At 45.0% G+C, this 10,718-nt stretch overlaps 1 protein-coding gene across 1 annotated transcript in view; it reads left to right on the plus strand.

The window, feature by feature from the left end:
* Nucleotides 1-2,580: 2,580 nt before the first annotated feature.
* LOC104389300 (cell surface glycoprotein CD200 receptor 1-B-like) overlaps nucleotides 2,581-10,718 on the plus strand; it is a 33,094-nt gene continuing 24,956 nt past the window's right edge. Inside the window, exons 1-4 of the mRNA XM_009998269.1 lie at nucleotides 2,581-2,716; nucleotides 3,830-4,138; nucleotides 4,893-5,144; nucleotides 5,514-5,583. Coding sequence (XP_009996571.1) covers nucleotides 2,581-2,716; nucleotides 3,830-4,138; nucleotides 4,893-5,144; nucleotides 5,514-5,583 — 767 coding nt within the window. The remainder of the gene's footprint in view (nucleotides 2,717-3,829; nucleotides 4,139-4,892; nucleotides 5,145-5,513; nucleotides 5,584-10,718) is intronic.

A 10,718-nucleotide genomic window follows, 5' to 3' on the forward strand; every position in this document is an offset into this window, starting at 1 on the left:
AATTTCCAAGCAAAGTACCAGTTGTATGCGAGCACCTAGTGTCACAAGGCTTAGATCCCACAGCCTACCTTTCTTTTGCTTGAAGTAATAATCTAGCAATGTCATCTTGTAACCTCATCGCTTTGAGATTTGCCCTTTTTTAGCACACTGAAGCTTTTGTGGGCTTATCATCTCAAGGCCATCACACAGCACAGTTCAGGGGTACTGATAGCTCACATCGGCCATATTTCTGAGTTTTCTGTTTTAAGAGCTGGTGGGGATGGTCTTGTTCTGTCCCTTGCAGATCTACAATACATTTGCTCGGGTTACAGTATTCTCTAATGATCTGTCCCCAAAGCATTTCTGCTGCAGGCAAAGTCCTTATTTTATATATAAATCCAGTAACAGCATCAGCAAATGCCTTCCTCCTCACTACCAAAAAATGCCCTAGTTCAGAAATTACAAACGCTCCACCTGAAGTTTTAACAAAACTTGGCCCTTTAGTACCAGAAAGCAACAACTAACATCCCTGAAAGTAAAATGTTTTGAACGTGATACAGCAAAACAAAACCTGGGAGAGCAGCTGAAACCAGCGTTTGGTGTATCAGCAGCTGGAGGGGAGGAGGCTGCGTCCCAGTCACGTTCAAGGTGAGCGTTGTTACTTGCTCTGACCAGGGGACGGAAAGCGCAGCTGGAAGGTGGCCCTGGCAAAGAGCCTCAGAGGGGGACTGCTCAGCAGCAGCAGCATAAAGCCACAACTGTGCTTTCTCAAGGGCTGAGCCACTAATAACCATTGAGCAACTCATTAGCAGCACGCTCTGAATCTCCCGGGAGAGCAGCTGAAACCAGCGTTTGGTGCATCAGCAGCTGGAGGGGAGGAGGCTGCGTCCCCCTGCTAGAGGTGTGATGTGCACACAGGGCCCCTCGTCAGGGCTTTTGAGGAATGGCTGAAAAAGGGTGAGTAGCGAGCTGGAAAGGACAGGAAGGAAGCAGGGTGTCATGCAGGCACTCATGGTACTCTATGGCTTCAAGTAAAACAGAGTGTCAAAACACAGAAGTCTTATGAGCTGAGGCGGAAACCATGTAACACTGAAGGACACTTAAAACCTGCTCCAGGGCTGGAGGTGGCTGGAGAACAACCAGGTCCAACAGCTCAGGTGTGTGGATCAGCTGCCTGGGGCACAACAGTGCTGGTCCTGCCACAGTATTGCCATGCTGTCTGGTTCCAGCTCTAGCATCAGAGTGGGAGCTTGGGCTTCCGAAAATAAAACACACCCACCAATCCCCCCCCTTTACCAAATCACACAAACACAATCTTTCCAGTCCTCACAGTCATGCAAAAAGTTGCTGTGCTGTGGCCAGACCGTAACCCAAAGATTAAAAAATCAAAAGGCTAATTGAAGAAATACAACCATGATTCTCCAGCCATCACCTTCACTATCACAGAACAAGCAGAATATTTAGCAAAAAAAACCCAAACAACCCAAACCCAAAACATTAGGTCTCACCCTAAAGATAACTGGACAAGGTTGCATCACATGCTGTAAGGAATTTTCCCTTTACATTTATCAGTTTTCCTCTCTTGTCTTCTAAAATGACCATAGATTCTTCCGGGTGTCTGGATACATCGCTCCCAATTAAATACCAAGTGATTAGGTACCCTGAAAGCTTCATATTTTCATGATTTAAACCATTATTTCTTGCACCCTCTGCCATTTAGTGCTGAGCTATGTCACCCACAGACTTTATGGCTGGAACTATGGTGTGTCTCACACTGTAGGGATGAAAAATGTGATCTTTGCATCTTGGACCTCCCTCTTAACATGAGAAATGATTGTTGCACTTAACCAACAAACCACACAGCACTGAAGCTGAAGCTGCATTGATCAAGGTGCAGATAGCTGCCTGAAAGTGTTTGCAAAATGACCTTTAGAAAGTTTGGCTTTAAACAAAATCCTGCAGCTCACCTCTGGAACAACCTTAAGTGTTCACTTGTGTATGCATGGTGGAAATACAGTATCAGAACAGTTTGAAAAACAGACAAAGCAGTGGTACAAAAAAAGCAACCTTAACCTAACTGTCTGTAGGTGTACTTTTTAGCAGAGAAACAGAGCTGTAATACAAATGTACAATGTACTTGCCCTCTCTGCTGGGGAGGAGTGATTGGCCATGCCTTTTAGAGAAAGGTCTTAGGCTGTTAGGTACATGGGGAAGGATAGAGTGGGGAGGAAGAGGAATTTGTGTTAAGAGATTTTTTGGAATATGGTGAACATCCTGTAAGAAGTAAGCTAAGAATATCCTTCCTCCAGTTTTTAGTGATGAAATTCTCACTGTGAGATCAGAACCAGATGAAAAAATCACACTGCTTAGGCTTTGTGCAACTGCTGCTACGGAGTTTGTCTTCCCACAGTAACGCTATAGAGAAAGCCAATGGTCAGAGAGCAAATACCAACACCATTTCCTCTCTGCTCAGTACTTCTCAGCACAGAAAGCTCCTTGCTAGGAAGAAGAACCATCACCTCTTTGTAGCTGCACTGTGGGTCCCTCAGGAGCAGAGGAAGAGCAGTGACTCCAGCTGCTGAGGATCGCTGGCAGAGGATGATGGGGAGCTCACAGCAAGCTGGGTGGTGCAAGAAACCTACATCACTCACAAACACAAGAGCTACTTCGAAAGTTGCCAGGAAGACCATGTGCACTGTTGTTCTGCTCACCATCACTGCGGTCACAGGAGCTGTAGGTACAGAATTCTGACTGTACTTTAGTACCAACCCTCTGTTAACGGCAGAGGAAGAAAAGGCAGTATGTCAGAGTGATGTTTACTCAGTTCTTCTTTGGGAAAGAAGAAATCTAGGGCAATGGGCCTTTACAAATTGCTAAAGGGGATTTTTGATTGAAAAGCAATATCCTGCAAATCCAAACATTTCTAGCTGCAACTATATTTTTTCAATTGTCAACCAACAAGATTGAACTTGAACTTTTCAATGATTTGATAATAATTTTCTTGAAGTATGATTATTTTTCATGATAACTAACAGATCTATTAAAAAGCTGTTTGATGGGAGTTTTTCCAATCAATCTGAGCACCTTATCAAGCTTTACTCTTAAGTGTTGGTGACTTATCCAGACAAATGAAGTATACTGGATTTTACAACACTAGATTCAGATGGAGGTTTTAATAAGACTTAATGGGAATGTTCTTTCCCCTTTCCAAATTCAGGTAAATATTTGGAAAAGCTAATTCCAAAAATGTGGGATCTGAAAATGCAGCTATAACTTTCTCCTCCCTACCCTACATTAATTGCACAAATTATTGTTTTTCTTGTTTGTTTTTGTTATGACAGGTAAGGCAGGTAACAGGGAAGTAAACTTAAATCTCTCAGGGATCTCTGCATCTAAGAGCAAACAGGAATGTGTTTTCTTTCCAGTTAAATGTTATATTCCTCTACAATTTCATTCTCTCAGGCCAGGGAAACTGGTTCATGTAAGCTTTGGAGTGGCAGGGCAGGAATTGCCACCTGTGCTTGACCTGATTAGGAGGGCTGCTTAAATCCAGAACAAAAGTGGGCTGAATGCCTTCAAACATTCCTTTTTCTGCTGTAATGGGCAGTGATGTTGAGGGAAAAGCAACTTGAGAGATCTGCTCGTACAGATGGGCACTGTAGCTCATTCAGACTCTGCTTCATGGTTTTGCTATTTATCCACTGTCCTACGGAGAGAGGACCTTGCAGAGGGAGGGAATACCCTGGTCTGTAACAGTGCAGGTATTTCTCTGGGAAGCACAGAGCAGAACTCCAAGGCTCTGAGTGACAGCACCTTCTCAGACATCCTTCTCCTTCCTTCTCTCCTTCAGAGTTCAAGAGAGTTTCAGTGACCATAGGCAAGAGCCTTGTGCTTCTCTGTGCACATAGATCGAAAATAACCAGGGTAACATGGAAAATAAGCCCCAAGGTTGGAGGCCCCTGCACCTTGGGGTACAGAGCTGATCACAACAAGACAGACAGAACCAACTGCAGTGACAGCATGAACTGGAGATCCAGACCAGACTGGGATCCTGCCCTTGAGATACAGCAAGTGGGTATTGCCCACGAGGGAAATTACACCTGTGAACTAGTAACAGTAGATGGGAATTTCCCCACAACCTACCTCCTGAGTGTGCTGGGTAAGAGACTCCTTCCTCATTTTACAGCTCTCCAAAGGACCATGTCTGGGCCTGGACTTACAAAGCTGCTCTCCCACGGCACCTGGGAAAGCAGGCAGTAAGAAGAGGAGCTCTCTTGCTGGGATAAAGTGTCATGCATTGTGCTGTGTCTCCCTTCTCCTTGTTTCCCAAAACTCTTCTCCTTTCTGCTACTCCCTTTTCCACTGTCTAGTTAGAGATGAGATGTGTGAAGCAATTTCCAACATACTAAAAGAGAATCCTGCCTACCCATCCTGTTATCCCATAGAATCCACCACTAATACATTAAGAGCACTAACGCATGTGAGAGTAATACTTCTGAGTGCTGAGATGTCCTATTAAATGTGGGATGTTCTTATCCAGACAGTAGAAACAGACATGTTTCCTCTTGTGCTGGCTTTCTGAGACATTTTACACAACATGTATGATGGCTGCTTAGGACATAAGTCTAATTCACCCCTGTACTTGGGATGATTCCCTACTGCAGTATCCAAGGATACTGCCTCTGATGGTAGATGGCTGTGGAAACTCACCTGGATGGGGGAGAGTTATCCAAAAGAAAAGAAGAGGCACAACCTTGTCTCTTGTGACTTTGGCCCATGTTGTTGCAACGGGAAGGCACCTCTAACCATGTTTGTGTCTTTTCACTGTGTTCCTTCTGGGTAGAGAACAGGAACATCCGATCCCAGCAGCTGCAAACTAACTCCATGTATCTCCCCTTCCTGATGCTTTCCAGTCCCCCCCAGGCTGAGCCTGTACTGTGATGGCCACGGGAGCCACGTGTGCGAGGCAGCAGCAGGGAAGCCGCCTGCCTGGGTCTGGTGGGTCCCAGGGGGCAACTCCACCCCCAAGGAAGAAAGCCATGGCGATGGGACAGTGACTGTTCTCAGCAAGTTCACGGCCCACAACACCAGCATGACTAATGCAACCTGTGTTGTGTTCCACCCAGCAGGGAACCAGAGCAAGTCCCTAACCTGTCATCCCTCAGGTGAGCTCCTTTTCGTGTGTTCAGCCTTCATAATCCCATTCAGCCCTCTCTTCATCCACTAAGACACACATCAGTGGCACTAGCAGGATTGTAGCAAGAACTGTGCAGTGGAGCTGAAGCTGCCAGTAAGAAATTTGTCAAGAGGAGAAAAGATAAACAAAAGTGCTTTCAGAACTGTAAAGTCCTCTGAAATTCTAGGAAAGGAGATGGATGTAGTGGTCTTCCCTGCCACAGATAGGAATAAATGGAAAGGCAGGTTATTTAGAAGTTCATGACACACAAAGGTGTCATCTGGGTGTGATCACCCAGATCTATGCATTGTAATCAGGTGGTACCATTATGTCTTGCTAATTTTTGGGTTGCCCATAGGTTGTGACAGGAAGACTGAAAGGCAGCTTACAGCTTCCAAAGACTGGATGTTAGATGAAGGCTTTAGGTGGTAAAGATGAAAATGTTGCAGGAAAGTTCTGTGCAAGCATATGTACTTCCCAGAAGTACTCAGCTGGAAGAGAATCAGACCTGGAATTTTCTGGGATGCACCTGCAAGGCCTGCAGCTGAACTATGGGAGGTGGTGGGAGGAGAATCAAGTTAGTGTCCATATAACAAAAGCCACAGCTCCTCCATTGAGGGTAGGGGGTACATTGTTTATTCCCAGTTCTGTGCCCATGCTATATTCCAGGTACCTTAGGTCATCCTCCAAAGTACAGCACAAATTGAGCATCATCTAGAAGAAGCCATCCTGACAGAGGCACAGGGTAAACAAATAGTCTGTGAGCTGTACCTAAAAGAGCAACTCTTTCTTTTTAGGGAACAGTGCATGGCTTCTTTCATGTGTTTTCAGCCTTGCTAGTCTCCTGGGCCTCCTCCTCCTGCTTGCTGTGCTGCAGCTCTGCATCTTCTGTGGTAGCAGGTATGTATGGGACACGATACACAAGGCCCTTTGGCCAGTCCTGGCAAGTTTAGAAGGGCTTCTGGTACTATTTAATGTCATGTGCAGTCACCTCAGTCTGTCACAAACATGTGCTCATGTGTTCAGTATGTGCCTGTGGAGGTTTTTCCAAGATCTGTAACACCACAGCTGGGGCAGAGAGGGAGGGAGTCTGTATGTGAGTGATAGGGACCTGCCTCCTCCTGCCATACTTCTTCCAGAATAAAAAATACAAAGGGAATGGTTAGTTTTTTCTACCCAGTTGAGAGATTAGAACAAAGATTGCCAGACTATGAAGAGTAAAGAGGCAGCAAAATGCCTTTCTGAGCTTGGAGCTGGATTTTGGTCCCTTTTGTCCTACTCCAGGGATGCCCAGGAAGGCAGGGCCAACATAGAAACGCAAGAAGTACTGCATGAGAGCAGAACAGGTCTGCTGTTGTAACTGCTCAGGAGTTCTAGCAGCTTGGCTGACTACTCCATCTGAGCTAGCCTCTGTGTCACAAGGTGCAATTGCTGCCCAGAGTTACAGCACAAACACCACAGAGACAGAACTAACTACTGTGTTCAGGTCCCTTGAGCTCCATGCTTTGCTAGGGCTCTTGGTAGCTCTCTGGTACTGACTGGAGCATAACCAGCTCTGGTGTGCATTCATGTGAGATTACAGACATAGAGCCTTGTGTATTTTTGTTTCTCTGCCAAAGAAAGGGAAGGGATTCTGTTCTTTCTTTCCTAGAACAGCCTTGTCCTCACACAGAGTGTTGGTGTCTTTTTTCCTAGGACAAAGAGAAACTAGTACAAGGCATCTTCCACCTGCAGAGCTGTGGGGGCCTATCTCTAACTCAGCACCTGAGCAGATAAAAGAAACTCCCAGTATCCTTCAGCCAGAACTGTGACTGTGACGAACTGTGACAAAGCCAGGACTCACTGGTACCAAAGTGCTCAGGAGAAAGAAGCAAACACCTGCAAGGCACCCTGTGTAACTCTGCAGAAACATGTCATGCAGGGCAGGGCCTACCTGACCCTTGCAGCTCGCAGTGCTACTATTGATGCTGTTATCACTCATGCAGTTATCAATCTTTTTAATAAAACCAAACCTAACATATATGCAAAATAAAATTAATTAATGATGTATAAAATTAAATCACTCCATGTCAAATACATTGTATGCTAGTATTTAAGTAGCATAACTCATACTATAAAATACATCAGAAGACATTTTTTTTCATACTGATGAGCAGCAGCCTTCCCAGGATGATCACACAGACCTGAAACTAAATTTGAGCAACTCTCATTTTCACTGGAAGAATTTTGAAGTGTTTCACCAGTAGTTGCAAAAAAGGGAGACTGAGAATATTTGAGCTTGAGAAGTTATTGCTCCTTGAAGCATATGAGTTATTACAATCCTGAGATCTTAGCCTCACACTCATTTACCTCTTTGCATAACCCAGAGAGCTGCAGCCCACAGAACACAGCTTTCTAATATTAATTTCTTTAAACACATCTTCCTGCTCCTGTCTCAAGGGAGCCCTGGAGTTTAATCTTTCTTTTGATGACACACTACCACTACTCAGGCTCTAAACATAGCTGTGCCATCTCACTCCTCCACGCTCAGCAGAAATTGACATGTCATCCTTATTACGGTACAAAAGATTACCACACTGCAATGTGGCTGGAGACCTTTCCCACCTGCTGCATTCCTTCAATTTGCTGAATCTCTGTAATGAGATATTAATGATATTCCTGTGAGATGTCAGCTTACATAAGGGTGGAAGTGGGAAGGTACTGCAGGAGCACCTTTGCTAGGCATTGCTACCCTCTGTGCACTTGACATGTCAGGCCTTTCTACACTCTTTACATACCTTCCAGCCCCAGAGTGTTTTGGTTTTGTTCTTGGTTGTTTTGTTGGGGTTTTTTGGGGGGGGTTGTTTGTTGTTGGGTTTTTGGTTTTGTGGTGTTTTTTTTGTTTGTTTTGTTTGTTTTGGTTTTGGGTTTTCTTTGTTTGTTTGTTGTTGGTTTGTGGTGTTGGGTTTTTTTTAATTAGCTATGCAAGTATTTATTTGTTTTGGATATTATTTACACAGATCTCCAGCTCTGAGCCAGCAAGCTGGGCTTGAGGCATTAATAGGGTATAGAGAAGGTAAAACACAGAAGCCAGGTACTAAACTCCTCTGGGCTTTGGGGGCTCTTTGGGAGCTGCAAGCCTGCAAAAGTGTCTACAAACCTCAGCAGTTCTGAGGGCAGCAATGACACTCAGCCAGATTTATCAGCTGTGTTCTAGTGCCTTGTGCACACAGAAGAGGTTTAGGGCTTAGGGTTGACCAAAACCAGTGACTGGCCAGGCTCCCAAGCCAGAAGAACCCATATCTGAGGCTGTGAGATAACATTGCAAGTACAGGGAGGAAGAGATGATAGACAACAGAGAACTCCATGGCTTCCACAGAGCTGGAACATGATCCTGATCCTTGTGGATCATTCACTGCCATTACCCATGAGTGACCAGATCTCGGCCTATGTGAGCCTCATTTCACATCTGAACCAAATCCTGAAGGAGATAGGACCAAAACCTCACTTCAACTTCAGCAATAATGGTTAAACAAATATCAAGCTTTTCAATCTCAGCACACTAACACATAGAACATCTTTCTAGCTTTATACAGAAAAGGAAGTGCCACATCACTGCACTCCATCCCTCATGCAGCTTTTCTACCACTACCTTACTGCCCCTCACCCTTTCCTGGTGCAGCTGATGAACTGGTGTAAAACACTGCCTGGGGTGGTTTCTGCAGGATGCAGACAAGGTTTCTGCTGGCACAGCAGAAATCGTTCTTTTCACGTTTACATACAGAGTCCCATTCTGTCCAGCTGCTGTCACACATGGCTGTTCAGTCACAGCAGAGTCTGAGCTCTGCAGAGCTGACACACAATGTGAAAGAACTGAAAGACAAGAGCTAGAAGAATATACAATTCAGAAGCTAACAGTATTAGTGCTAATACTTTGTGGTCACCTAACTGCTTTAGCAAAAGCTCAGGAAGCAGAAAACCACACTGACTTTACTTGATATTTGTAGCTATCCTGATAACTGAGTTACCACAGTTCATGTCAACTGACTGCATGCAAGCTGACCCTGAGTTGATACTCAGCTGAATCTCATCTCTGCAGCAGCTGAGCCAGCGTCGAGCAGCTACACATGCAAACCAATGTGCAAACACGTGGCTTCTCCACCAGCAGCCTCAGCACCCACAAAGCTGCACTCTGCTTGGCTCCTACTAAGGACTTTACAGGCAGGGGGAGACCACAGAGAAGATTCATCTTCCTTTCTTCACAAACTGCAGGGCAAGTCAAGATTTCAGAAATACCAACAAAGATGTGCCCTAGGTTAACAACAGCCCACCAGTGTTGGCAGTATTCCAGATGTGTTCTTATTGAACTCTACTCAATACATTTATTTTCCTTTCCCCCAGATTACTCAGATCTCCAGCCAGAAATAAAAATACCTGACATCCTCTGTTGCAGTTTCCATTCAAATGGCTCAGAGTCTCTCTGTCCTCCATCAGGGATAAAAAAGATCAGACTCATGTACAGAGCACACAAAGTTCTGTAACCAGCCTTGCCCCTGCTCCCTGGTCTATTTACTCTCAAAGCCATCACAAAGCCTTCTGCAGGAGGCAGGACGAAGCATGTATCTCCGAAGGTATTGTGGTCTGTGGGGAAGGCCATGCTTGAGCAGGTGCACCTCAAAGAAACTGTCACTGTGGATAAGTTGATGCTGCAACAGGTATGTGCCTGAAAGACAGAGCAGTAGTTGTCAATGCAGACTCCTATGCTGTGTTGAATGGCATCACACAACGGCTCTGCCAAGGGCAGTCACTGAACCAGGAAGCAGACAGATCACCAGTTTGGAGAACTCAAGATTGGCAGCTCTTGTTCAATATAGCCAGAAAAACACCATTCAAGATGGAATACATGGTTGTTTTCAACGGTGTCCTGGTCTGAGCCAGAACAGAACAAATTTTCTTTCTGTGATTTTACTTTTCAGTTAAATCCCTTCTAAGTAGCTGCAGTTGCTGAAATTAACAGCATGTTTTTCAGCCAGTGTCTGCCTTCAGGACTGAGAAGGCTCCATGTTTATAGTTAGGGTGAGGGAATGGTATGTAGAACCAGGGTCACTGCTCAGTTCTGAAGAAAACATCTTATGCTCTGGAACCAGAAGGGAGTAAAGAGGTCACACCTGAGACCCTCCTTTGGGGAGGAGTGGACCAGACAGGTGACTAAAATTAACCAAACGAAGTATGTCATCCCATATACATCATACTGGATAGAAATTTGAGGGATCATGAGGGGCTTGCTCTCTTCATCCATGGCCATTGTCTTGGGATAATTTGATCTGTATATCTGCCTTTGACCCTAATCCCTATGTTCCTGCACCCCAGCTCCCATCTGCTGCTGACTCCAGGAGTTGTGTCCAGGACTTTTCCAGGGCCTGCCCTGCAGCTTCAGTGGTGATGTGGGCATTATTGGTGGGTGGGGAGAGAGCACAACAGTGCTTTTGTGTATATTTGTATGTATTTTCATATATTTGATTACTTTTCCTTTTCATCACTACTGTCTCATTAAAGCTGTGTACTTCAGTTTCCAATCCATAGG

The sequence above is a fragment of the Chaetura pelagica genome, unplaced genomic scaffold (genome assembly GCF_000747805.2).
Source record: "Chaetura pelagica isolate M959 unplaced genomic scaffold, ChaPel_1.0 scaffold65, whole genome shotgun sequence".
Taxonomy (NCBI): Eukaryota; Metazoa; Chordata; class Aves; order Apodiformes; family Apodidae; genus Chaetura; species Chaetura pelagica.